Raw genomic sequence first — 27,844 nt, 5'->3', positions numbered from 1 at the left:
TTTAAAGCATATTTTGCTGCAGTTTTGAAAATTGTATCAAAAATATTTTTGAGATGTTGATTAGGGATTTTTTTTTCACCCCTAATTTCAGAACATTTTTCAACCCGGCTCTGGATGCTTTCCCATGTGACGTGCCATCCTCTGACTCACAAGCCAAATACCTTGAGGGTTTCAAATAAGAGTAAGACAGAATCTCCTTCTCTGCAGGCAATTATTTTTTATATGCTGCTTCTGATTTTATCAGTCATGCTGCCAGGAGCATTTTCTCCAACAGTTACCAGTATCAGAAGGGACTGTTTAGTGTGGAAGAGAAAGCTTTGCAAGTTTTTTTAAATTTTTAATAAAATTTAATTTTCAGTTAAAACTTGTTATATTGTTTCAGTTCCTAAGGGAAGTGGTGCCACACACAATTAACAGTACAATCATTTAACCTAAAGGGGAAAAAATTAATAGAACCAAAAGAAAAAAAGGGGGGGAACAAACTAAGAAAAGGAAAAAGAGCCTACCTTACTATAGTCACTGTTAAGTATTACTTTATCCGCATGTTGGAATGAAGGTGAACAGGCGGGGGCAGTGAAAGCGTTACAAAACCCGTTGCGTGCAAGGAGGCAGGTTGGGGTGTGTAAAACCTGGAGGATTTCTGGGAAAGGGGAGTGGAGACTCCACCCTTCACCCTACAAGCCCTGCGCTGCCCTGCCCTGCCCTTCACAGCAACCAACTCAGACCTTTCTGTGGAGGCATCATCGGAGCTCTCTGCACTTTGCGCTCGAGTAGGGAAGATGGCACTACTTGGGACAGATTGAATCATCACAAGCTTGTTCCAAAAAGGATGCAGCTGAGGCACTAGACATAAGTGTGTGATGGGGCACCTAGCCACATCTTGCCAATACCGAGTCCAGTGACATCTGGAAGTCAAGAAGCGCCCACAGGTTGCAAATCCCATCCCATCCCGAACAGGCTGAAGCTCAGTCCTGAATCCAACGTACCAAAAGACAAGTTTTGTCTGGATTTTATTTCAGCTTGTCCTCCCTCATCCAGGGTTTGTCATAAACAAACTGTGGCAGACTAATTTCTTTATTATTTTCCTATGTTCAATTAATCACTTGCTTTGACATACTCAGGACAGTCATCTAACAATCTTGCACGAATCTACGGTGTGGTGCTAGTGATTCTTGGTATGGAAAGGGCAGCTCAGCCATCTCCCCAGAAAATTACAATCCCACAAGCTTGGGGGTCAGGCCACCACCGACCTCTTGTGGTTAAAGATTATTGTTTTCCAAAATCACTGAATTAGAGCCTTAGTTAATACTCAAGACCAGTCTATAAAAGGCAAACAATACGCTGGTCCTTTGCTCCCAGACCTGGAGTATTCGGTGAAACCCACTAGCTTAGAGCAACAGATGCTGCAGTCTTATCTGACCTGCAACCTTTAGCAGTTGTTGTTGCCCTTCATTGGGAGCACAGGCATGCTACTATCTTGCCCCACACATTCCACTCTGACATATGTGCCAGTGGCCTCACCTCATTCTCCAGATTCCTGCACCCGTTCCTTCTCCCAAGTCCCTCAACCTCTATCTCGTCTGCCCCAGTCTGGGAAGATGAGATTGTGCCATTGCCAGCATTGTTGCAGCTTCTGATCCCACTGCTGCTGCTCTTGGCAACTCTGCTGATGGGGACCAGGGTCATGTCCCACAGATCATCTCAGATGCTTTTTAGTCAGACCCAGTGCATCGCCTCAAGTCCCAACAGGCCAGAGCCTCAGTTGCTAAACCCTCTCGCCCCAGGATGGCTCCTGGCCTGGGGACACAACTTGCCCTGCCAATTCACAACTCCTAGGAGGACCACAAAGGTTGTTCAGGCTATGCCTGTGAATGCAGGTACTGAGGCTGCTGCTGTCACCCGTTTTGCATGCAACCAACACAGCTCTCCCACTTTCTGGGAGGAAGACTCTGAAGCCACTATCAGAGGGACCTACTCCTCACAATGGCCAGCTCAGTGTCTCCCTTTTTTGCACCAAATACTTCACCCAGTGCCTCCATGTCATCACCCGCCCATCCACCCAGTTGATGTCATCCTGGGTCCCAGCCAAGGTCACCAAAGACATTACAGACTGGTATCTCATTGTACTCCCAACATGGGTACACACTGATGATGCATACTGTGAAAATTGCTGAGCAAATTATACTACCACTGTGAGGTCAAGAATGAAGAGTTCTGAGGCACTTGTGAAACAGGCACTACACAACCTATAAGGTCTGTATTTGGCCATGTTCCCAGTTGACAGGAATGTTGGCAACAAGGACACCCACCCCACCCAACTCGGAGAAGATCTTGCTGCAACATTTCCCACATCCTGATCCCTACTGAGACTCTAATCTGGGCACAGAGCCTAGTGGCCTTCCTAAAGCATCCGTTCCTACCTGGTTTTTGTCCCCAACTTCAGTCACATGCTTGCCTCACCCACTCTTGCTCCTGGTTAACCCTCAAGCAACACTCCATATAACTACCCCCTAAAAGTAGGCCTGCATCCTGCCATGGGCCTACTCTTATGCCAGCATTTGATACAGGACAATCTCTCACCCTCCCCAGCAGTGCAGGATAGATCCTGTCATTAGAAAGTACTTTCCAGATCCATGCCTGCAGAACAAGTGCTGAGAGTGGACGCACTTGTGCAACACCCTCGCCTTTCAATGAAGCTGCCAAGCCCTTTGCTGACCTTCCAAAGCCATGACTCAGCACTATCAATGAGTCTCAAGTGCAACCACAAGATCCACTGAAACAATAACAGCAGAAGATCTCTCAGCAAATGGAAGCTGTACAGGTTCAACTCGCCTGGGATCCCTTCGGCTATACAACAGGATGATGGTGGATGGGGGCTCCCCATTCCCCATAAATGCCATTGCATCATACCCAGAAAAGCTATGCCTTGTCAGAGGATATCTGACAAGGGTCAAATATCCTCCGCGTGTTGGAGAGTATCTGGCAAGGCATTGCTTTTCTGAATATGATGAAATGGCATTTATGGGGAATAGGGGGCCCCACCCACCATCATCCTGTTGTATAGTTCAAGGGCAAGTTGTGTCCCCCAAGCCCCTCTGTCCAGCGCCCTCTGTAACACCACAAAAGAAATATAAGATGGCAAAGAGCTGCTGGACTGACCGACAGGCTGAGATACGCTGTGATCACCCAGAAGTCAAGAAAGGAAGTCACTGCTACCCCTTGGCATCAGAGCACCCCTCTCCTCCACCCACAGAGATGGTGTACTAAAGTCTGGGTCCTGTACAACTAATCACAAAGTGTAATGACAAACTGGAGACCACATACAGAGTCCCAGCACCCTTGTTCGTTCTTCCCCCGTTTGAGAGAATTAAGGTTAGGAAATGAGTATTGAGGAGCTGGGGGAATGATGTGTTCTGCTGATAAATTTTACAGCACCCCAACCATCCCTAGGAACTGAACAGATAAGGCTCCTGAGAACCACTGAAATGCCAAGCCACCAAATCTCCAAACCGCCTTCCAACCTAGTCTCGCCCCACAAAAATCACCACCCTTTTCCTCCAACCACCCCCACCCTCACCCACTCCCTCTTAAAACCTCCAGGGTTCATGTCATTCAGTCCCTGGAAACCTTTGTCTTTCTGCCGCAGCCAAGAGGCCCAGACAGGCCAACAGCATCTACCCACAAACGTCCATTAGGAAGCAACTAGCAGAACATGTCTCTGCCACGGCATCCGGTTTGTCTACATCTTATGTTCCGTGTTTTGGGAATCCCAACACTGATTACTAGGCCTCAAAAGGCCTTATCCCATTTATTTATATACTTGCAAGCTCACAGCCCATTCTGTGTGCAAATGAAGTGAGTGGGAGTTCTTTTTGGGGGAGGGAGACCTTTTTGTTTCCCAGTTTACAATCCTAGCATGTGCACGCACACGCACACAAGAACCTGGAGAGACAGAGATGACAAGGAGGCACTGCTGCTTTCTAAGTGACCTCAAAAAGAATTTCTGGTACATAGGGGAAGTTGCATTGCCCCAATCCGAGACAAACATAGAGACACACACAACCTCCCAAATTCTCTTTGTTATGTCTCATCTTTTTTCCTGAGTTAAATTCAATCACCAGGATTACCCTGAGTTCGAAACCCAAACTTCAGGAATTTTCCTGGTTTGTGTCCTTGCCTGACCAAAACTGCTAGTAATCTTTGGTTTCTCACAAGCCCAGGCCCTTTAATCCTCAAACCTTAAAACACTGGTTCCTGTCACCAAGCTTGCTTAAACACCGCAGGAGAGATTGGCACTGCATACTTACTGGGGAAAAGATGCTTGGGGTCCTCCTGAAGTGCAGCTCCTGTCAGCCGGGAGAACAAAAGTCTCCCGCTCCTTTCATTAAGTGGCCGCGAATTCCCGACTGTTCGGAAAGGTAGCTGTGCTTGCAGACAGGGTGAAAGGCAACGACACTTTTATTTAAATTCCAGAACCGGGAGAAGGGTCCCACAGGCATCGCTTTCTTCGATCTGCTACACCCTCATGCCCTTTATACCGTTTTCATACAGGTTTACATATATTTCTTGTACACTGGTAAGCTGTTAAAAACAAAATGACAATGCAAACGAAGGAGAGGGAATCATAAAAAACAACGAGAGAACATCCTGATGAGCTTTAGGGTAGACCCTTCGCGCCCTGGAAAGAGGCTCCCGCCAAAGCCTTGGGCCACCCGGCGGTCGTGGCTGACGGAGAAGCGTAACGTGCCTGTTCCCAGAGCCGGTCTGGCGGGTCAAGCTGGGCCAGACGGTCCCGTCCCGAGAGTGGCTGCCGCAGACACGTCCAGCCTCCCTTGCAAAGCCCACTACCGCGCTGCCCACGGGGGAAGCAGTGACACTCGGCAGCTCCACAATACGTGGGATCCTCGGGGTGAGGGCTCTCGGATGGATCGTGCAGCAGGCTTAACTTCGGAGTTTGTTACTTCAGGAAGAGCTTTTACTTGAAACACCAGGAATGAAGTTGCTATTAAATTACCAGAGAGAACCCCCAGCTTCACAAAGAAATAAAATGGGAAGCTGAGGCTGGAATCTTAGTATTTATTGGTGATGTAATGCCAATATTACTAATGCCATGCATTATAAACGATGCCCGCTTGCAAATTAGACTCCATAAACCCAGCTGTTCTCCAAGCACAAATCAGTGGCAGGTGGCACCCTGGACAAAGACCTAGTCCTGTATCGCCTTATGATCGGTACCAGAGCGCTGCTGCCCTGCCGGAATTGTCCCCTTTCTCTCTGATTATTAAGCAAACCTTCTGTATTTTCCTTCATAATCAAGTTCAGTAAGTTCATACACCCAAGCTTGGAAACAAAACTCGACTACGTGGCCTTTGGCTTGATTCAACTGGAGTGCTGTAGGAGCAACTACGGGGAAATTCACAATCAAGTTTATTCTCCCTTTCTTCTAGTACCAACGCCATAATCAAGTAGAATCACAGTAATCCCGCTTCACTATTTAAAAATAGGTCCCCTTGAATCTATGGGAATGCTGCAATTGTGTGGTGCAATGGCATCTTACAGAGATTGAATCCAGATATACAGCTCCATTTTTTCAGATGAATTTACAGAAAACAGATTCAAAAGCAATCTTCTCATCCCAGTAATCACATACACAAAGCAGAGATTATACAGTTTTAATCTGTATAATGGGCAAAACAGATCAGTGTTGCATTAATTATTTTAATAAACCAATTATTAAATATGATTCAATTTGGGTTGCTTTTCTTTCAGAAGTCATCACCACTTATGCACGCAGCCCTCAGCCTATCGACACCTCCCTCCTATTGACCTGCCTAACAACTCATTGCCACCAGCCAGTGTGATGAACCACATTGCTGCCCCTAGCGATAAGAGGGATAGGAGTATCTGCCAGTCACCCACCTGGCTAAACGACTGGCTCTTTGACAGGGCCTTGAACTGTTCTGTGGGCTCTGTGCACGCTTCCAGGGGAGTTGTGGAACTGGGCAAATGTTCTAATGGGAGTGCCCTTTCCTTTGTTACGTGTTTCTGTGCTAAATGTAGAATGAGTACGGAAGTCCCTGAAGGACATGAATTTCTGACCTGCGGCAGGTAGGCCACAAGTGCTCAGATTGGGGAGAGTGTAATGGGATTTTCTGTGACCGCCAGATGTTCGTGGGCTTGTGGGCTGCCTCCTTCCATATATGGTTAATATTACTGCAGCAACATTTGGTGACTTGCAATAAAGTTTGGGCAGATGTTGAGGGGATGCCTAGCACATCGCCGTTCTATTTGCACTTTAATTTCACCTTTATTCCAAAGTTCCTGTTGGTTGGCTGCTAGCAGCAGAGATGGCAGAACAACTATGTTGCTGATTTTGAGTAAACACTTGAGAGGAATGTCTGTATCCCAAGTAATCCCAAGGTTACTATCAACTCCACACCTTAAAGACGGCTTTGGCGGTTTATTGCTCAAGCTTTGGATTTTTGTGTCTTCAACTTCTGCAGAGCGTAGAAGAGGAGACATTGCAAGAAAGGTGGCCCCACCCGCCCAGGACAGAAGAGCATCGACGCTGACAGAGGAAGCGAGAGAGGTCCAGGCTGCAGTAGAATGGAGCTCTCTGTTTTTAGGTCTCTCATGCAACAGCTGTGTGCATGTGCAGATAAAACTTTCTTTAGAAAGAAAAAGGAAAGAAGGGGAGTAAAATGCGAAATTTGGGATTAGACCAAGCTGGAACCTGAGAAAGATGCCAGGGAGATGAGAAAACTGAAAGAAGGGATTCTAACAGAACTTTCAAGATCAACAACAGAGTAAAGATGCATGATTGAATAAATAATATATCAAACATTACTTGGTTCTGTTCTGCCACCATTTCCTATATAGACACTAAACAGCATTGTAGCCCCAGCTGTTGCCCCTTATTGAATCAGATAGAAAAATAAAGGTCTAGTTCACCGGAAATTCTTCAGTTTTAGAAAACTAACAGGTCAGCTTTCAGCCTCAAACTTCTATGTCAACTTCTGTTTTCTCCTCAACTCCATTTTGTTTTCCGTCTTTCATTTCTGCCTCTTCTTTGCATCCTGTATCAGCTTCCAGCTACAGAAAAGGCATCAGAAGAAAAAGAAATGAGAACCCTGGCCTTTTTCAAGTTGTCCAAGCATTTGGAGCAAGGGGCTTTTGATCTGTTTTGAGAGGTTTGGGAGGCAAAAGAGTATTGTTGAAGTGGAACTATTAATTACAAAGTGACATTCATGTGGATTCTGAGCCAGAGAGGGGCCTTCATCAGAACCTTCTAGAGCCGAGGACAAACTGGAGACAGGAGCTTGTCCCTTGCATGCATGCTCCCAAGCGGAACACCCATAAAGTGTACCAACCCTGGAAAATCAGAGCACACTAAGCAGAACAAGGCCTGATCAAGAAGCATTGTTCGTAGGGTTGTAAGACTCTCCTTCGGAGTGAGCGCAGACATGCCCATAAAGCAACCTGGTCACTCCTGTTAGGGCCTCCACCTTAACCCAGAAGCTTATTTTCTGGGATTCCATGCTGCAGGACCAGCCCAGGAAACTTCATTAAGGAGGCCCACACCCACTCCAAAGCACCTTGCAGGCCTTGGTTCCTCAGCAAAGTACATCCATGGCTAGTTTTGTAAATGTACTACAGTTACAAACAGGCAACCATTTCTACTTCTTTGTACCTTCTGTGCATCACAGGTAGGGGTGATTAGGAAGCTTACAGAGTAACCAGCTGGTAGAAGATGATAGGCTGGTCCTTGCTGCAATAAAGGAATTGCTGAGAAGCAGTTGCCTACGTAAACCATGAGTGCTATGCGACTTTCATAAAACAAAAGGGAAAGCAGAGAAGTCAAAATTGAGGGTGAAATAAAAGACAAACTAAGTTGGTAAAACCAGACATCACCATTAGTACAAGATAATATCAGGCCCTAACCCTAACCCTAGACAACCTGTCACCTGTTGGGTCATTGTTTCAGAAATATTTCCTTACCTAAACATAGAAACACAATGACCAAGGGCGAAAAAGCAGCAGGATGTGTGAATGACTTGTGACTTGCTTCCAGCTTCCCCATTGACTTTGCTTGTGGGAAGCTGGCAGGGAGCATTGGAAACCTTCCTTCCTTCCTTCCTTCCTTCCTTCCTTCCTTCCTTCCTTCCTTCCTTCCTTCCTTCCTTCCTTCCTTCCTTCCTTCCTTCCTTCCTTCCTTCCTTCCTTCCTTCCCTCCCTCCCTCCCTCCCTCCCTCCCTCCCTCCCTCCCTCCCTCCCTCCCTCATACAACCCTCAGGAGAGCCCCAGCGAAGCCGCCTCCTCCTCTTTGGCTGACCTGCAAGACTGTCTGCCATTTTGCTAGGGGTAGGTGGAACTGCGAAGAAAACTGCACCCTCGCTCCTCATTCCTGCATGTCCCCAAGCGCCCCTTCCGAGGGAGGAAGAGGGCTCACACACTGACTGCCAGGACCCCCCCAGCCAGCCCTACTTTGCCAGCAGACATCTGAGTCACTCCCTCGTCCTTTCCTCAACACCCACCATCATTAAGAGATTTAAAATTTCTGCCTCATTTCCAAAACAGCCAGTCGCCGCTAACCAGTTGGGCCTTGCAGCCAGCTGATTGGGCACAGGGGATAGAGGGAGGTGGGAAAGAGGTAGGGAACCCATGATGATCACATGACCTGGGCTGACCGCAGCAGCACAGCAGTGCTGAAGCGGCCACAAATTTCCCAAATTTCAATCTCACAGGAGTAATGAGTCCCAGATTTTGGAGGCATTCTGTAAGTTAGCCCATTTGAGGTACCTTGGTTCAAAAATTGTTGCCTTATGACACACCATTTGCCCAGTTAAACGTTACAGACACAAGAGTTTTAGCAGTATATAGATAATATCGGGCCTTAACATGTTAATACAGGTAGTCCTCGACTGATGTTCATTTAGCGACTATTTGAAGTTAAGATGACACTGAAAATGTGACCTACGACTGATCCTCACACTTACCATTGCAGTGTTCCCGCAGTCACGTGATCATGATCTGGGCACTTGGCAACCATCACGCATTTATGATAGTTGCAGCATCTTGCGGTCACATGATCGCCATTTGCGATCTTCCCAGCCAGCTTCCAACAAGCAAAGTCAATGGGAAGCCAGCAGGGAAGGTAGCAAGTCACAGCCACATGATGTCTCGCTTAATGATCGCACCGCTTAATGCCAGATTTTCTGGTCCCTATTGTGGTCATAATTCGAGGACTACCTATATAGTCATGGGACTTTAATTACTCCAACATCTACTGAGAGACAAGTTCTACCAACCATGGACACTTTTCTCCTTTAGATGATGGAAGGCACAAGCGGACCAGCTAGCTCTACCCTGACAGTAATCAACTTGTGTTTGTGTGTGTTCATGGCTGTGTGCCTTTGACTCAGTCTTGACTCCTAGCCATTGCCTGGACAAGTCCCTGCAGTCTTCTTAGCAACATTTTCAGAAGTGGCTTCCCGATGCCTCCTTCCTAGAATTGAGAGAGAGTGTGACCGGCCCAAAGTCACCCAGTAGGCATTGTGACTAAGTCAGGACTAGGATTCAGAGTCTTCCAGTTTCTAGCTTTGTGCCTTTAACCACTACACCAAATTCCCTATCAATTACCATACAGTAACCAACAGGGAAGTCTTGATAAAGTAGAAGTAGCAGAAACATTGAATCAAAATTACCATATAATATACCATATAATGCTGGAGTTCTCAACATAAAGGAAAATCAGAGCAGACATTCATAAAGCACAACTGTAAACAATCCCACTGGGAAGGAAAATAATGGAGGGCAGCAGAAGCAATCAATGCAGCTACAAAAACCTAGTGGTAATCTCAAAGCACAGCACATACAGGGGATGGAAAGAAAGATGGGAAGAATACACACAGGTAACCCAAAATTGGGAAGATGAAAGGAAAGACCAATAAAAAGGGGTTCATTACCTATTCAAAATGAAAGAAAAAAGAATATACCTAACCCTGCGTAGTACTTCCACTCTGACAGGAAAGGCCCATTCTGTAAGAAGCCATATAACCATTTGGGACAATTCTGAAGACAAATGAAGAATCTGACCTATAGCCCTTCATACCAATGCCTCTGTATAGCACTGGCAGAGCAGAGGATCCACATTTGGGATGAATGGGGACTGGAGTTACATGCTCACCCAAAGGGCCCAGATTTTTTTATAGCAGGATGTTTTATAGATGTTTTATAAAAAGATGTTTTATAACAAGAGCAGATAGTGAAGAAGGAGCTCTATAGCCTTTTCATTCTCTTCTTCACATGTGTTATGCAAGCCCCTGACAGCCCAGGATGGTCAAGGAAGCAACCCTTCCATATACAGATAGTCCTCCTTTAACAACAGTAATTGGGACCGGAAATTCTGTCATTAAGCAATGCAGTCATAAGTTGAAAAAGCACATGACCGTGCCACTTAGCAATGGCAGTTCTAGCAGTCCCAGTTGCCGTTGATCATGTCAAGACCATGACTTCTGACTTCCCCACTGATTTTGCTTGTGGGAAGCCAGCAGGGAACGTTGCAAATTGGGATCACATGACTGCAGGACGCTGCAATGGCTGTAAGTACAAGGTCTGGTCGTAACTACCACTCACTGTCGTTAAGTTCAAACAATCACTGAACAAGTGGTTGTTAAATGAGAACCACCTATACTGACAGAAAACATGTTTTCAGAAGCACAAGCAAACTTCACTACAGAACACTTCATGCTTCCTGCTTACGTAGAAGCAGGCAAGCTTTTGGTGTTCAGTGGTAGCATTTAACATTTTTTTCTAATAGTTTTGTAAACTTGCCACTCAAAACTATTGGGAAACTTCCATTTTCAACCAGAATGCTACTGAAACTTGGCAGCAGGGTCAGAAACAGTTCTAGGGAATACAAGGACCAGATTTGGGGGGTACGGGATGCCTGCTTGTGCCCTATTATTTCATTCGGGCCTTGCCTGCTGCTGCAAACAGGGAGGCAAACCTCCAGTACTCCGGCTTACCTTAGCTTCTTTGTCCGCGAGTCTCTGAAACATGTTGGCGTACATTTTTTTCTCTCTCTCGTGCTGCTCGCGGATCTTTTGCTGACAGATCAGTAACTGCGCTTTGGCTGCCTTGTTACTTGGGTAGAGCTGGAGCACCTTCTGGAAATCTGCTCTGGCTAACTCAAAGTCGTTGACAGCCAGTCGAGCCTCACCTCGCCGGAAAAGGCCTTTCTCATTGCTGCTGTCCAATTCAAGGGCCTGAAATTGTGAGGTACTGAGTTAAAGTCTAGTCCTGCTTTAATCATAAGCAAACAGTTCCCTTACACACATCTACAGTGAGGTCTGTACTTAAAATAACAGCTGTTAAGATGCACAAAAAATATGATTAAGTATTGGTTAAGTGGCTGTAGTAGAAACCTGATTAAGTATCCAGACTAACTGTAGCAGCGACCCACTTGTTTATTGTAAAATAACTTTTAGATGCTTCCCGAGAAGAGCTCCAAGTGGAGGGACTTTTGGAACAGTAGCATCAAAGGCACCACCTAAATGTTCTCCAAGCGTCCTTCTGTGCAGCAACCAGAATTGGGATAGAGTGAAAAAAAAGTTGTAGTATCTAACTATAAAGTTGCTTCCTAAAATTAAATTGGAAAGGATAGAAAGGACAAGCAGGTTAAGAGCTATAGGACATGATTAATACTGAGAATATGTTTACTGGAGCTTGTCATACCAGTCTTATTATAAAATTAATCCTATCCATGTTATCATCACCATTTGTATTAAAAAGACAGCCTAAGTTCAACGTGATTACAAGTGCCTTGAAAAAATCCAGCACTTGGAACCAAGCATGGTCTCAAAGAATGACAGAATTGTCAAGCCACTGGAACTACAGTGAGATATATGCTTCATTGGGGAAAGAAGATAAGACCTTCTCTCAGAGAAAGTGATAGTAAATCTAGGTTTTAAAAAGAATGGTTGTTTAGTACAAGTGATGACCCAGTAATTTTTAGCTTTTAGCCTTATTTATCAAATGGTGCTGTATGAAGTCAGTTTCAAAACTAATTCTTTGTCTCTACCACAAACGAAGTCACTGGAAGGTGCTTTAAAAAAAACTGACAACTTTGCTTCTGTATTAAGCCCATGCTTTCCATATGCTTCATACTAGCTATCTTTAAAGATAACAGGCATGTTACAAATATCTGAGTAATTACATAGGTGAAAAAGTCTTACCCGTCCAAACCATGATACAGCCCTGGAAAGAAAAATATATGCACAATTCTTGGAGCTACAGATAGTCCTTGACTTACTATGGCAATTGGGACCAGAATTTCCATCGCTAAGCGATGTGGTCATTAGGCAAAACATCATGTGACCACACTGCTTAGTGAGGGCAGTTCCTGTAGTTCCAGTTGTGGTCGTTAGGTGAGGACTTCATGCTTCTCCTGCCCTGCCACACTCGCCTTCGCTTCAACTCCCCCAACCCGCCCATCTCCCCTCATCTCTGCCCTTTTGGCTACTCTGCACCTACCCCTGCCACCCCCCACTGCCCGAAGCTGACCTTCACCGTCTTCTTCCTCCTGCTCCTGGCCCGGGATCCAGGTGCTGGGCAAGGGTGCGCGTGGCAGGGCGGCGGCGCTTTCTCTGCAAACACAGCTTGCCAGGTTCTCCAGGGGCACTTCTGACGCACGGTCTGCAGCTCAGGTTGGAAGCTGCCGGTTGTTCATGAGGCTTTGCAGGAGGAAGCCTGGGCCGAGAGTGAGCAGAGGGCCTGCGGGTAGGCTCTGTCGGTGCTGGGCCTTCCTCTACCCCTTGCTGAAGCCCGCAGGCCAGTTTTCCAGGAGAGCTTCCAACACAAGCTACAGAGTGCACACTGCACCTCTGGGAAGCCCACGTCCCTCCACTTCCTCCAGTTCTGCCATCACCCCAAACAGCACCTCCCACACAGCCTCCGCCTTTGCCCAGGGAGCCACTGCCAGCTCTCCTGCCTCTCCCGGCAACAGAGAGCACCGTCCCTCGCCATCCCGCTGCCTCCTCCCCAGCTGGGCCTGTCAAGCTCCCTTCAGCAGATGAGATTCCGCCGCCCTGCCACACTCACTGCGCATATTTCAGGGCTGCATCCTCGCCAAGCACCTGGATCCCAGGCCACCAGCAGGAGGAAGGCAGCGGCAAAGGTCAGCTGGGGGAGCAGCAGTGGCTGCAGGGTGGGCAGCAGGGGAATGTGTGCAGGGTACCCAAAAGGGCAGACATGGGAGGAAGATAGTCAGGTGGGGGAAGGTGAAACGCCCACGCGATCAAATTTTGATCATATGACTACAGGGTGCTGCAACATCTGTAATTTCAGGGACCAGTTGAAAGTCCATTTTTTCAGCACCGTCATAACTCTGAACGATTGCTGAACAAATGGTCCTAAGTTGAAGTCTACCTGTACTTGGTATGTTTTAGCCTGTAGAAGATGCCAAGGAGACATGGTAGCTGTGTTCAAATACTTGAAGGGCTGACCTAGAGCAGATGGGGCAGAATTGTTCAGAGTTGCTCCAGAAGAGAACTACAAGGAAGTAAATTTCATCTGGACATACAAAAAACATATTTATTTATTTTTCAAATTTATATATGCCACCCATCTCACTACACAAGTGACTCTAGGTGGCGTTACAGATAAAAAACTAGAAAATCTTAGAAAAAATACGTAAGTTAAAAATTACAAAAAGTTAAAGTTAAGCTAAAAAGTTAAAACTGCAATGCAAACTAAAAGGGTGGAGAGCGCATCCTCAGGCTACCAACCACCTCCAGTGCTGCAACCCCCACTGAGTCCCCATGCAAGTTGGCAGAGCCAGGTCTTAATGCCCTTTTGGAATGCCAACAGAGTGGGGGCCAATCTCACCTCAGGGGGCAAGATATTCCAGGGCGGGAGCCAAGGCAGAAAAGGCTCTCCTCCTGGACTCAAAACTCTCTAGGCAACAGGGTTCATAACATACCCTCTCTGCTTGACCGGGTGGGACAGGTCAATGTAAGGGGGAAGAGACAGTTCCTCAGGTAACCTGGGCCTGTGCCGCAAAGGTCATAACCAACACCTTGAACTGGACCCAGGAGCAGACCGGCACCCAATGCAGCTCACGCAGCAGAGGTGCTACACACGCAGTCCTAGAGGTGCCCATAACTGCCCGTGCTGCCGCATTCTGCACCAGCTGCAGCTTCCGAACACTTTCCAAGGGCAGTCCCATGTAGAGTGCATTGCATTTTCTTACAAAGAAGCATCATTTACCTTGTTGCAATTTTCCAAGACCTGGGAATATTCTTTCAGCTTTAAATGGCACATAGCCAAGTTGAGGTGGGCAGCAAGCCTCAGGTTCCTGGACTCTGCTTTCTCCACATCTGACAGGCCGGTTTCGTGCTCCAGCCAGGATACAGTTTTCTTATACTGCAATGTTGCTCGTTTGTATTTCCCTTCCTGGAAAACAAGAAGTTATAGCATGGGTCAGGTTCAGATGGGTCAAAAAACCAAATGCCCACCCAGAAGACCCACAAGGATCACATTCACAATTCTCCACAGCAGCAAGAATAAAACAAGTTACTTGACTCCATACCACATTACAGGTAGTTCTTGGTTAACAACAGTAATTGGGACTGGAATTTCCGTTGCTAAGTGATGTGGTCATAAAGCTCAATGTCATGTGACTACATCACTAAGTGACGGCAAACCCAGCATTCCTCACTGCCATCATTAAGCGAGGATAGTGGGTTGTTAAGTGAATCCCAGGTGGCTTGCAAGCAGGCCAGCAGGCTGCTGCTGGGTGGGGGAGAGTGCGCGGGTGGCCGCTGTGAGCATGGCTGCTGCCAGGCAAGGGAGGGTGCGCAGGTGGCCTGCGAGGTGTGGCAGGAGCATGGCTGGACCAGGGCTGGCTGCCGTCGGGTGGGGAAGAGTGACTTGCAACCTCCCCTGCCAGCTCCCCCATTGACTTTGCTTGTGGGAAGCCGGCAGGGAAGGTTGCAAATGGTGATCATGTGACCACAGGATGCTGCAAAGTGGGAACCAGTTGCCGAGCACACGGATTGCAATCATGGGACCACAGGGGCGCTGGGGTGGCTGGAACTTTGAGGAGCAGTCGTAAGTACCACTCATTCAGCGCTGTTTAACTTCAAGCAGTTGCTGAACGAGTGGTTGTTAAACAAGTACTATACGTATTCAACCCATTGCAAGCAGAGTCTAGAACAGTTCCTGAAACGCTCCTTTCTTAAACATTTATAGTTTCAGTACCCAACAAATACATTCAAACGCATCACACCAAAAGGTTTAACATACCTAATTTCCTTTACCGTGCCAAACCGCAGCCAAACATCTGAGAATTCCCAAGGGAGGCCCTGCTCTATAGTTGAGAGAGCTGATAGAGACCTCTATCTTGGAAAGGAAATAGGAGGCAATCTCATTTAATGAAACCTCCTGGTGACAGAAACCATGGAACTATAAAAAGAGCATTATACTGGCAACAACTGTTCTGGCCCAATTCTCTGCTTTCGTAATAATTAAAAGCATGCAAGGACCACTGAGGCCATTAAATCCAGCTGCCCCCTTCTCCCCACCAGGAATCCAAATTAAAGCATTTCTGACTGCTGGCTGTCAGTGGGAAAACATCTCATGAGCTCATCACCTTTCTGGGTAATTCATTCCACTGTCCAACTGCTCTTGCTATCAGAATGTTTTTTCTAACCTTCCACGGAATCTGCCTTGTCATTTAAATCCATTATTCCACATTCTGCGCTCTGGAACCAGAAAGAACAGGAACTGTCCTTCTTTGCAACATCCTCCAAGTATGTCTATCACCCCTCAGTCACCTTTCCTCCAGGCTAAACATCCTCAGCTCCTTCAACCTCTCTCTGCAGAATGTGAAACAAAGTCTCCTTATCTGCTTTTGCCCATCTCTGAACCTGCTCCAATTTGTCTAAATCCTTCCTAAAGCATGGTGCAGGAGTCAAGGTGGGATCGAACTAAAGCAGAATAAAGAGGAATAATTATTTCCTGTGATTTGGAAAGTATTTTTCTTTTGATGCCTAAAACCACATCTGGCTTTTCTGAGCCACATCCACGCTGTTTGTCCACACTCTTTTTGCCGTCAACTACAAAATCCTTTCTGCAGGGAGTGCTATCAAGCCAGGAATCCCACATCCTGTAACTGCACCTTCGATTTCTCTTTCTTAGGTAAATGACTCTGCATTTGTGTTTGTTAAATTTTAATGTTACTTCCAGCCAATTCTTTGAATCAATCAAGATAGTTGTGGATTTTATTTTGTTTTTCTAGGACAGTGTTTCTCAACCTCAGTGACTTTAAAATGGGTGGACTCCAACTCCCAGAATTCCCCACCCATCTCAAAGTCACCGAGGTTGAGAAACACCGTCCTAGGATATTACCAATTCCTCCAATTCTGCCCTATGCAAGTCTGATCTGCATTTCCTCCAGCTCACATTTCAAGTCGTGAGTAAGCACATGGAAGAGCAGAGGACCTAAAACTCGTGACACCCCACTCAACACTTCTCCCCAATCTGATGAGAAACCAGACAGTATGATTTTCAAGCCAGCTCGACTCCAGTTCTTTTGCAGCTGCCCGAACATTTTAGCATCTTCCAGGATTGAAGAAAATCCCAACGGCAGCTGACTGTACAGCACACCCAAGTACTTCTTTCCCTACAAGCCCTGCAACGGAGGAACGAAACCGTGCGTCACACCTACTTTGAAATACTGAGTGCCTTTTTCTTTTGCAATGGAACCTTGTTCCAACTTCTCTTGGGTGTTCATCTCCCAGGGCTCTTTTGCCTACGGAAACAAAAAGAAGACAATCAGCAACGCTCCTTTTTTTAAGAAAGCCCATGGAAGAAGGGCACGAAGGAACAACTTAATCTCTTATCTGAGTAGAAGATGACACTGGCAAGTGCTTCCAATACTCAGCACAGAAAAGTGCACATTAAGGAAGACGCCTAGGATGAGAAGTTCATTCCTGTTTCCTTGTTTTACTTTTTGCTAGGCCAGAAGATGGGATCTAGTGATCATGGGAGACTTCACCCCCCAGACGTCGGTTGGAAACATCTGTTGGAAAATCAGCCAAGACTGCAGAGTCCCCCAAATTCTTCACTATTTTACCTTCTAGAAGGGTGAAGAGGGAGAGTGGCGCTCCTAGATCTGTCCTATCAACAGAGAAGAGCTGATCAGAGTTAAAAGCCACGGGAACCTTGGGAGAAAGCGACGTCACCTTGGGTTTCAAGATACTACACAATCCGAAACTCGAGCATTGAGATTTCAGGACAGCCAATAACACGTTTAGGCAAGTACTAGGCAGTACCCCATGGACAGAAATCCTCATGTCAAAGGGAGCACAGGAGAGTTGGAAACCTCTCAAAAGTAAGAGACTGGAAGTGCAATCACATGCCATTCCAATTAGAAAAAACAGAGGCGCAGCTTAGGAAACCAGTGTGGATGGGAGGAAGCTTCTGACTCAACTAAAAGTTAAAAGGGCAATACAGGAAGCATACCAGCAAGTAGCTAATATCTGCAGAAGGAAAACTAGGAAGGCCAAAGAGCGGAAAGCAGGGAAAGGGGCTTATTTGCCTGCATCCGTAGGAAAGAGAAAGGCGAGCCCACTGCTAGGAGAAGACAGGAACTGCCTCTGACCGCCTGCAGCCCCCCATCAGGTCTGGCAGGAAGGACGTGCTCCATCACAGACATGCTCCATTACAGAATGGTGTCATCTAGGGGGACCCAGAAAGTGTCCCTTTTCTGCCTCTGCACCTGCCTTCTGGAACACCATTCCCCAAGCTTTGATTGGCCCCAGCCCTGCTAACCTTTCAGAAGGCCTTTCGCACCTAGCTGTTCTCCCAGGCATGAGGGTCAGGAGACTGGGTGAGCCTGGGAAACACTGCTAATGGTTATCCTCAGCTACCGCTTTTTCATTTAGTTTCCGTGTGTTATTTTTCATTTTCATTTTGTATTATTATATTAACGTTTTAACCACATTCACCATCCAAAGTCACTCATGTGAGATGGGCAGTCATACAAATTAAATAAAATAAATAAATAGGACAGTATGATAGTACCAGGAGATAGGGAAGCAGAAGTGAAAGGAGAAAAAATCCTATTGTGTGAATGTTTGGTTTGTCCCAAATTTAGACTTGATATAAGATAAAGGCAAACATGCTTAAAGTCTAAACTTATTGCATTAAAAACCTGTATTCATGTATTAGAAAACAATTTGTAATCTTACACTGTGTGTTTCAATAAAATAAATAACATTCAATAAAAATTAGTTTGCTCAAATTACTTTTTTAAAAAAAAAATGACCACCTTTTTCACATGCCTACTAGCTAAGGCAAATTCTCTGCCCATTTCCTTTGCATTGGTAGACATGCTCACTTACATACCTTTTCAAAGCTTTTGAGTTTGATTTCATATTGCAATTCTGCATCTGGAGGGATCCGAAACTTTGGTTTCCCAGCACTTCCAAAGCCATAGCTATGAGAGAAACAATAGGTGTTAGGGAGCAAAGTATTTCTCCCTTAAAAGAATCTCAGACATACAGAAGCACCCCACCATCCCGCTCTCAGTGTAAGTATTTCATTCCCAAAGTTAGACTTGCTCTATTAGCACCACTTGGCCACAAATCATTCATTCAGCAAAGAGGTATGGCAGGACCATTTCAGGGCAAAAGGCATACCTGGGCTTGAGATACACCACAGACTCTTCCAACTTCTCCATTTTCTGTAGTGCTTTGTCCAAGCCAGGAGGAAGGTCATAGTTTTCTCCCTCTCCTACTTCAAGCCGCAGCTCTCGTTTGTCAAATATTCTATCCCCGTGCCGGCCTTCAATCTCAACTGGCATAGAAAGTAGCATATATTTAGACCAGATTATTGAAGTTCTTTCTGTAAAGAGCCACACTCAAAGCTGCAAGGAGTTATATCAATATTTCCCAGCGTGCTGTGAGTGCAGGAAGGAGCTAGAGCACATATTCAACTGGAACACCCCATGAGAGATGTGCCCAGGAGAGTGAAAGAAAGAAGGGCACGTGCAGGGTAAAACCCCCCGGGGGAGTTATGTGTGTGAGGCAAGAACCTCAGAAGATTACTATACTGTGTGTGTGCGTGTGACAGAGAGAACACATCTGCATGACAGGGTGTTCCTTTGGTAAATCTGGCTGAAAGAGCAAAACGTGTGGTGTGTGTGTGTTGGTGGGTGAAACAGAACAGATATTTCTCAAGGGCGGGAGAGAGGATGCTGGGAGAGAACAGAATGTGCTGGTGAGCCTACGTATGCATTTGAGAGAGAGCAGCATGTCAGAACTTAGGTGTGAAAAATAGCAGTTTCTGTGAAATGTGCCGGAAACAGCAGCATGTACCTCTTTCAGAAAGAGTACTGTACGTATGACTGCGTGTGTATATGCATATATGTGTGAGAGGCGCATGAATGTCTAAGTGAAAGCATGAGCTGTGTGTGTAGTGTGCATAAGGGGGGAGAGCACACTTGGAAAGTCTGTGCATAATTAAGGGAAGCCAGCGTTTACATGAACAGCACACATCCACGTGAGGGTGCCTGTGTAGACGGGGTGCGCACAGAAGGGCACACATGAAGAACGAAAGAGAAGAAATGCACACACGAACAGCATGGGAGGTGCCTCTGGGCACAGAACAGGAACACACTCTGGCAGGAGGAAGGATGCCTTTGAAAATTTCTGACACAATTTAGGTATGTCTAATGGGCCCAATAAACCCAAGCAGATCAAACAAAAATTTCTAACAGTTTGAGGCCCGAAGTCCAAACAAGTCAGTATTGGGAAGTCAACATGTTTCTTTGGAACAAAAAGGGTAACTGAGAATAAACCCACTTTTTCTTATTCTTTTAGCTGTCCACTTCTGGATTCCTCTAACTGCTGTCACACCTGCCTACTCTTCTTCTTCTAAGAAAAACTAATGGTTTCTTAACAGCAATTTGCTTCCTTAAAAGCATGAGTCAGATGGCATGACAATAAGCAGTTGGCCTGAAAACTATTTGGGGAGCATCCCTCAATGGGTCCTCATCAGACTGAAGAAACATATTGAATAGAGTGCCACAAAGTTCAGTGCTGGATCCTCTACTTTCTTAAGAATTTGGGTAAGAGGTGGAGGAAATGCTTATCACATTAGCAGATGATACCAAATTGGTAGGATAGTTATTATCCCAGAAGACAGAAATAAAATTTGAAATGATCTGAAGAGGCTGGAGTTGCAAGGAACAGCACGGCATTTGACAGAGAGAAGTGAAAATTCTTAGGAAACAAAAATCAAATGCACAGGTATAGGATGGGAATACCTGATTTTGTAAAAATGATATTGGAACAGTAGTTGATTGCAAACTGGCCCCACCATGACAACTGTGTCCCATAATGAGAACTGCGTCCCATTCTGGAGGCCATACTCAGGAGGACTCAAAGAAACTGGTTCAGAGAACAGCAACGAGGATAATCAGGGAAACAGAAATCTGTAAAAAAAATGTTAAGGAACTGGGTACGTTTAGCCCTCAGAAAAACGGCACGATTCTTCAAAGACCTGAAAGAATGTCACATACAAAAACATCAAGACCTGTTCTCTCATTTTACAGTACAGGTTCAGAACAACTGAAATGTGTTATTCAGGAAAGCAGATTTCAACTGAATGCTAGGAAAAACTTCCTAACAATAAAAGCAGTTCAACAGGGTATTCCAAAGAATAAAATGCAAAGGATCAAAACTGAAGATGATACATAAAAGGTGCTAACGGTATAACCTCGGTAGTTGTGGTGATAAAACCAAACACACCAAGCATAGTCTAATAAGAAAACTGCTGCCTTCACAATATGCATCCAATCATATTCCAATAATCTGAATCTCCAGACTAAGGTTCAAGGCGTGGCTTTTCAGCTGGGAGACAGGTTCTTTTAGTGTCTTCACAGCAGTATCAATAGGGTCTAGCGTCTCTGACAGATACTAGCTACTAAAACCCAGTTAAGCTTATACTAAAAGTTATATAAACGCAGTTAAGCTTATACTAAAAGTATACATAAAGTTAAAGTTCTGAAAGATTTTTGGCTTGAAACACAGGTGAACAGAAAACTAGCTCTGGGAGTCTTTTTGAAGGGATTAAAAGATATTTTTAAAAACTCAGCAAAGGAATACAAGGTTGGCTTATTCAACCAGGACTAACAGAAAAATAATTACATCTGGTTGCCCTTACTGGACTTTTGCTGACAAAGAACAACTGACAAAGCATTTGGATTTTTTTTTTTATTCAATAGATGAGATATGGGGTGAAGAGAGATTATGCTGTATTTAGAGAAGATTGTCTTTACTTGCTGGAATGAAGGCGGAAGTTACTTGTTTCTTTTTTCCTTTCCTCTTCCTTTTTTAATTTTTTTTTTCACTTTTTTCTTTTCTTTTGTATTTTTCTGTTTGTATTTTTGTAGCCTGTATTGGCTTCTATTCTTTTCATTTATAATTCTTAATAAAATTATTTGGGGGGGAAAAAAAAGAAATATCTTCCAATGTGTGGCTGGGTAGTGTTGGGCTGTCTTCGCCTTCCCCAGCCATAAAGGAAAGATTAAAAATGGAGAAGCATCCAAGCTCTCAGAGATGGTCGGCAAGGTTGGAAATAGGAAGCAAGTCCTCCGTGCCATGATAAGGAAAATTCTGGCCCGGCCTATTGGAGCAAGCAAGTGGAGCAATCCATTGTAGGAACATGACTATCTGTAATAGACCGTCTGGAGTCGAAGTCCCAATGCTTAGGCTAACTGTAATACTTTGGAAATACAAGAACGTTATCCCAGGAACAAAGCAAATAGTACTGCTACTTAGAGAACTCTCCAAATTAGTTTTCAATAAAACTGCAGATTGAATAAATTCTTCTAGAAACTCAGCTTCAGGGAAGCACCCCAAGATGGCGGAGCTCTCTGAGAGTGCAGTGGCCTACACCAGGGATGGGCAACTGATGGTCATTATGCAGCCCTCAGAGCACCTCAGAGTGACTGCAGCTAAAAATGCTGATCCATTTTTAATTCTGAGAGCAGTGAAAATCTTAGAGGAAGAACTGAATGCCTCAAGGCTTGTAGAATTAAGGCAATACATTCATTTTGCCCTTAAAACCATCACAAAACAGTCAGGATAAAACTTTGGGCCACACCCGTGTCCCATGCTCCATCAGCATCACCAGTTACACCCTCTGAATGCAATCATTTTAAAAGTACAGTCCCAAAATAAATACCTTCACTTAATCTAAACTATAAGTGTCCAACCTAAAAAACAGAGATTAGATGCAGCCACAGAGTCCTGTCAAAAGTTGCAGATGAAATTCTAATTTTAAATGCAAAGACCTAGTTAACATCTATTAGAGCTATTGTTTGTCCCAGTCCTGCGCACTTTTGGGAGTGCAGCTCCTGGCACAGCATTTAAAACCCAAATATAATTCTCAGCCTGAAAAAGGGTCATGCGCCCCACAGGGACCAGGAGCTGTATCAGAGACAGTAACCAAGGCAGGAGGTGGTATGCACACAAACGGTACTGACACTGAGGATCCAAGCACTGCCTCAAAGAGGTGTATGCACTGCTCTCCCCTGCTGGAACCAACAGTGAAGTCACAACTCCTTTCCGTGTGGGAATGACTCTTTCAGTTCCATATACCTTCTTTCCTTCTTAAATTCCTCTGTCATTAAAGAGGAAGGCAGCTTAAACTTTAAGGATTTGGCCAGCTAAAGTTCAAGAGATCTCCATGTTCACAATCTGACATCATGGAAACCTCTGAACCCACCAGACAGTCCAAACAGGCCTGGCCTTCTCCGTTGCTTCCAACGTAATCAGCAAGGGACTTGAGTCTAAAGATACCATAACAGGCAGGACTCAGTCTGCAGCAGAATGAGCAGAAGGTGCCAGTTTGGTAATTTATTAAGCCATAAAGAAAGCTAGTTTGAACAGCAGCCCAAATTAGATTTAGAAGTCAGAAGGGGCAATCTGCAGCAAAAAAAGCAGGTCAATTCCACCACATGTGATTAAATGAAACTTTGGTAATGAGGGCACAACTCTATAATTGTTCCCCCTCACAAACAGCAAAAAAACCTTCTCCCCTCCAGAAAATAAAAAGCTGCCCAATGTTTTGCCTAGAAGTAGGCCCACCTGTCCCACGAAAGGGTGAAAGTAAGCAGAGGACATTCCAGGAAGCTTAAAGTGAAAAGGGAGAGCAACCCCACCGTTTGCCTTCTGGTAAATTGGTGTCTTGTGAGTGGCCATGTCCACTATGGCAGCCTTTTTTTGATAGTGCCCTAATATGCTCTTTTCTGCCCCCAGTTCCTCTGCCACAGAACTGCTCCATGAGCATGCAGAAGGGCAAGAAAAATGAACAAGAATTCATTTTTTAAAGAACAAAAGACAACTCAAAAGAAGGAGAGAACTTTCTAAATACAGGGAGTAAGTGGTAAAGAGGAACCCTGAAGATATGAAGCAGATACAGCAGTTGGCAAAATTCGACCACAGAACTTTCCAAATGTCTTCAAGAATGATGCCCACAAGAAACAAAAAGAATTGTCAAGAACTCTGAAAAAAACCCTCTCATCTTCAGATCAAAATGGCAAATAAGATTCAAGAGGAACGTGGTATACTATACTACCAATGATTTCATTTTCACATATGTACTGATTCGCTTTGAGCTAATATTGAATGGCTAGGAAATAAATCTTAGAATTGTGGTGGATATTTTGACAAAAAGGTAGGCCCAGTGTGCAACAGCTATGAAAATGGCTGCATCTGAAATACCGTAATATTGGGAAAAGTGCAGCAAGGTCAAGCAAAATAATAAATACCAAACTGAGGAAGAAAACTTACTACACTGGTTAGAATTTGCCCCAGTGATGGGGCTATAGATCATCTGGAACCCTTTCACATCTGCCCTGAAATCCAGATTAATAAAAATGTCAATCCAGCATATTCTTAAGCAATCGCAACTCTTCAGAGACTTACTCTCTACCAAGGCTCCCTCATTGGGTTTGGAATAGCCTTCCCCTTTCTTTCGGATCCTTCGAATTATTCCACCATCTTCATCATCGGTTAGGTCTTTTCCCTTGAACTCGAACAGTTCTATCTAGAGGAAGAATTCAGAGCTTGATGTACCACAAAGAAGAGGTATTTCCCTACTGAGGAGCCATCAGACACATATCTAAATTCAAAGACTTATGACAGCCAATTAAATTAGATTAAATTAAAATGACAAAAGAAAAAATCTAGTCAATTAAAAATGCTTCCATTCAATAGTATCATGGAATTGTTTCTTCTTCAGTTTATACCCCATCTTTGTATTCAGGAAATGTAACATTAAGTGGGGTCCCTGCCAGGAGAGGGCAAGGCTGAGAAAAAGGCACATTGAGCCAGGCTGCACTGGCCCCAGGAGGCAGCTGGGGGGAAAGACAATACACACAGAGCGGCTGTGGAGCAGGGGACAGACAGTGGTAGAGAGAGCGGGCAGGGCAAGAGAAGGATCCCTTGCTCCTTAAATCTGCCCCAACCTTCACCAGTCCAGCGTACCCATCTGCTATGGGTCAAAGAACACGGCTTCAAGCTTACCTCGAAAAACAACGTGGCATTAGGAGGTATCTTAGGGGGGCTGCCAGCAGAGCCATAGGCATATTCTGGTTTGCAGACAATCTGACAAAGTTCTCCAATCTTCATAGTTCCCACAGCAATGTCCCAAGCTTTGATAACCTCACCTAACCCCCCCCCAAAAAAATGACAATGTTATTAAAATGCAACTAACGTTTTGCTTAATTCCTAAGGTAAAACGCTGAGAGGTACATCGCCCACAGGGATTCTTCAGAAGCAGTACAACTGTCACCACCAAGACGGAGTCCCACCCTTCAGGAATTGCTGGAGAACATAACCTTTCCTTAGAGACTTTTCCACCCAATTTCTCTTCTTGCCAATTTGGTCGAGAACTATGAAAAGCCCAAACGGATGTGCAATTGAAACCTTTTCGGTATAATGGATAAACAGATGGAAAGAAAACATGGGAACTTATTTCTTTATACAATAACAGCAGCGAGACTTTTATATGTACAGAAATGGAAAGATTCACAAATACCTACAGCTAAAGAACAGATAGTGAAATTAATGGAATTGGCGGAGATGGTGAAACTGACTACTTTGATTAAAGAAGAGACATTGACTGGCTTTGTTTCTATTTGGAAACTGCTCCTGGACTTTTTGCTTGAGACTGAAATGTAATTTTAATTTTGGGGTTTGATGACAAATATATTTTATAATTATAGAAATACTTGGTATTAGTTTTTCTAATATTTTTAATCAATACAGATTATGTATTATTTTAAATATTAATCTATGCCTGTACCAAAGAAAGCCGAAAGTTACTTTTTTTTCTTCTGTAGTCTCTGATCTTTTTTTCTTTTTTCTATGCTTTACTCTTTGTTGAAATTTAATAAAAAAGAGAGAACTATAAAAAGCCACTTCTGCCAGCTCTAGTAAGAAGTTACTGTCATCAGTAGTCACTTGCATTCTATCTGCAAAAAGGCAAAACTGCTGTGGGAGTAAGCCCAAAACTCCAGCTCCTGTCCAACTAAGGGCCCACATGAACTTGCTCTTGGGATTGCTATCTTTATGCCATAATAACAAGGATATTATTACTGGTTTGATTTATTACTGTCTCTTTATGCAGCCAAGCACTCTTAGCTATCTTCTTTCCTCTTCACAGAGGAAACGATATTGATTTTATCACCTGAAGTGGCCAAAAGTTTCAACACAATTCATAACGGAGGCTTAACAGAAGGAAATTATAGGCTGAGTCTTGCTGGCGTGCTGACGAATGCAAACGTTTCCTGTCTTTGGAAACAAGACCTTCTGTACAGAGCAATTTTACCCAAAGGGGATCTAGATTCCCAAATTTGCATTTCCATCAGAGCATGTGAAGACAGCCACTTCTTAGCATGAAGTCTAGACTTCACCATTCCTAAATGTCCCCCTTCATTCCCCAGAGGGAGTTTTTTCTTTGCAGAACAAATGGCAGTCAACAGAAACAGGGTATTATGGAAAAGACCGTCTGGATAACATAATTTCTGTGGCTTTCCCAATCTTAGGAAATAGCTCACCACCCAAGATCCAGATAGCTCTTTGCTCCAAGCTCTTAAGAAGCCAAAGACCCCCATACTTTTCCACAGCATTTTGAGACTTAGTGTTTCACTGAGGGGTTTTTTTTTTAGTTTTCAGTTACATTTTATGTTTAATTGTTTATGTTTATTCCTTTTATTATGTTCAGTTGGCCCAATCAAGTAATATCGTGAATTCAATCCAAAGAATGATATCAATCATATGAAATTGTATTTGTGAGAATCAGTGCACTGTATCGTGGAACAGATGATAGCCACTGAATTCTGTTTCCATGATGAGTAGAGAATTCCCTGTATAAGTTTGGCCAGGAAGCACTAAGCAGTGCAAATTGAGAAAAGAGCCATTTTTCACTTCAGAGGACACAACTTGGTCCAATCGCGTTGCCCTCTTCCAGGCACAGGAGATACCACCTTTTCCAAAATCAAAGGAGAATTTGTCCTTTCTGTCTCGGCTGGAATCAAACTTTGTGCCGTCCAGAAGCCATCCGGTGTAGTGAACTGTCACTTTATCCCCTATCATGGGACAGTCTGTCCCTGTCCCTTCTTTCTTGACCACCTGTCAGGAAGAGAACAACCATATTTACGACCGAATCGCCAGAAAGCCGCGCTCTACTTTCGGGCAAAACAAAGGCTGCGTCAGAGAGGCGTCTTCTTGATCAGGCCCGGCAGGAGAGGTTCTGGCGCTCCCGCTCGATAACCTTTGATTCGCTCCGCGAGCATCGCAGAGTTACAACCGGCCACTCCAGCGCAGGGCGACTCTTCCCAACCGCCCGGAGGAAACGGAGAGGCTCCCGCGGCAGAGGGTCGCGCAGCCCTTCGCTCGGGCCGGGCCGGGAAGGCCCAGCCCCGCCGTCCTCCCCGAACGGGTCGGCCCCAGTTCCGGCCAAGTCTCTGGGCGGCCTGAAGGGCACCTTGCAGCACCGGAACCCGGGGGTTTTACGGGCCGACGGCTCCCACCGACGCAGCCGCCCTGGGCGGCTCGCCACCTCCGGACCTCCGCGGAAATCGCCAGGCCCGCCGGCAGACAGCAGCAGGCAGCCCTGAGCGGGCTCCACCCGCATGCGGGAGCCGCGTCCGAGGCCGCCGCCGCCGGGCCGCGAAGACGCGCCTCCTGCGGGGAGGGACGGGGGGAGACGCCCGCGGAGGTAAAACGGGGGCGCTGCCCGAGGGGCCCGCCGGATCGCCGCCCTGCCCAGGCGGGCCCGCGCTGGCCACGGAGGGGGCGCGCCGTCTCCCGCCGGCGGCCCCGCAGGCCGCGGCTTTGCCCAGGCCGCTCGCGAGCCCGGAGGCGCCTCCGCCCGCCCGCCCGCCCGCCCGGCCCTCACCTTGAGGACGCCGCCGTCGCGCTTGGCGGTGATGTCGAGGCCCGCCGCGCCCGCCGCGCCCGCCGCCTCCGCCGCGCTCATCTCCTCGGCCCGGCGCTCCTCCGCCGTCATGGCGCCGCGCTCGCCCAGGACCGGGACCCGACCAGGAGGCGGCGGCGGAGGCGGAGAGCAGGGGAGGCGCCAGAGCGAGAGGGCGGGCCGCGGCGCCAGGCGGCTCCCCGGCTCCCCGGCGCCCCCCGGCGGGCGGACGGGCGGGCGGGTAGGCCCCCGAAGCTTCTGGAAGGAGAGCGGCGCCGGGCCGGACTCCCGCCTCGCCAGCGGCGCTGAGGGAGCGCGGGCCGGCCGAGGGGCCCCGCGGGCCCGCCCG

The 27,844-nt window shown here is 46.0% G+C and overlaps 1 protein-coding gene across 2 annotated transcripts; it reads right to left on the bottom strand.

The window, feature by feature from the left end:
* Window positions 1-60: 60 nt before the first annotated feature.
* On the bottom strand, window positions 61-27,741 carry FKBP4 (FKBP prolyl isomerase 4). 2 transcript variants are annotated; one of them, XM_088131265.1, is made up of 10 exons: window positions 27,478-27,741; window positions 26,564-26,708; window positions 24,600-24,742; window positions 24,000-24,120; window positions 18,705-18,861; window positions 18,412-18,502; window positions 16,730-16,813; window positions 14,269-14,454; window positions 11,028-11,267; window positions 61-7,092 (listed from the first exon to the last, which is right to left on the bottom strand). In XM_088131265.1, exons 1-10 carry the CDS (start codon window positions 27,586-27,588, stop codon window positions 6,997-6,999), a joined length of 1,374 nt encoding a protein of 457 aa, XP_087987391.1. In that variant the 5' UTR covers window positions 27,589-27,741; the 3' UTR covers window positions 61-6,996. The 2 variants fall into 2 exon arrangements, with proteins under 2 accessions (XP_087987391.1, XP_087987390.1); XM_088131264.1 differs by lacking the exon at window positions 61-7,092 and adding an exon at window positions 7,099-7,826.
* Window positions 27,742-27,844: the final 103 nt, after the last annotated feature.

Source organism: Python bivittatus, unplaced genomic scaffold, assembly GCF_059951505.1.
Source record: "Python bivittatus isolate LINGU-HERP-01145 unplaced genomic scaffold, Pbiv_v1 ctg000970_np1212, whole genome shotgun sequence".
Taxonomy (NCBI): Eukaryota; Metazoa; Chordata; class Lepidosauria; order Squamata; family Pythonidae; genus Python; species Python bivittatus.
This window is presented reverse-complemented; position numbering and strand designations above follow the sequence as displayed.

Bases quoted from the DNA above. Each gene is read 5' to 3' on its own strand.
- FKBP4 (XM_088131264.1), bottom strand. From the start codon at position 27,588: ATGACGGCGGAGGAGCGCCGGGCCGAGGAGATGAGCGCGGCGGAGGCG. The intron at 24,743-26,563 runs GTGGTATCTCCT...GGGGGGGGTTAG, and splicing joins CTCCTTTGATTTTGGAAAAG to GTGAGGTTATCAAAGCTTGG. The intron at 11,268-14,268 runs GTAAATGATGCT...TCACAATTTCAG, and splicing joins TCTTGGAAAATTGCAACAAG to GCCCTTGAATTGGACAGCAG.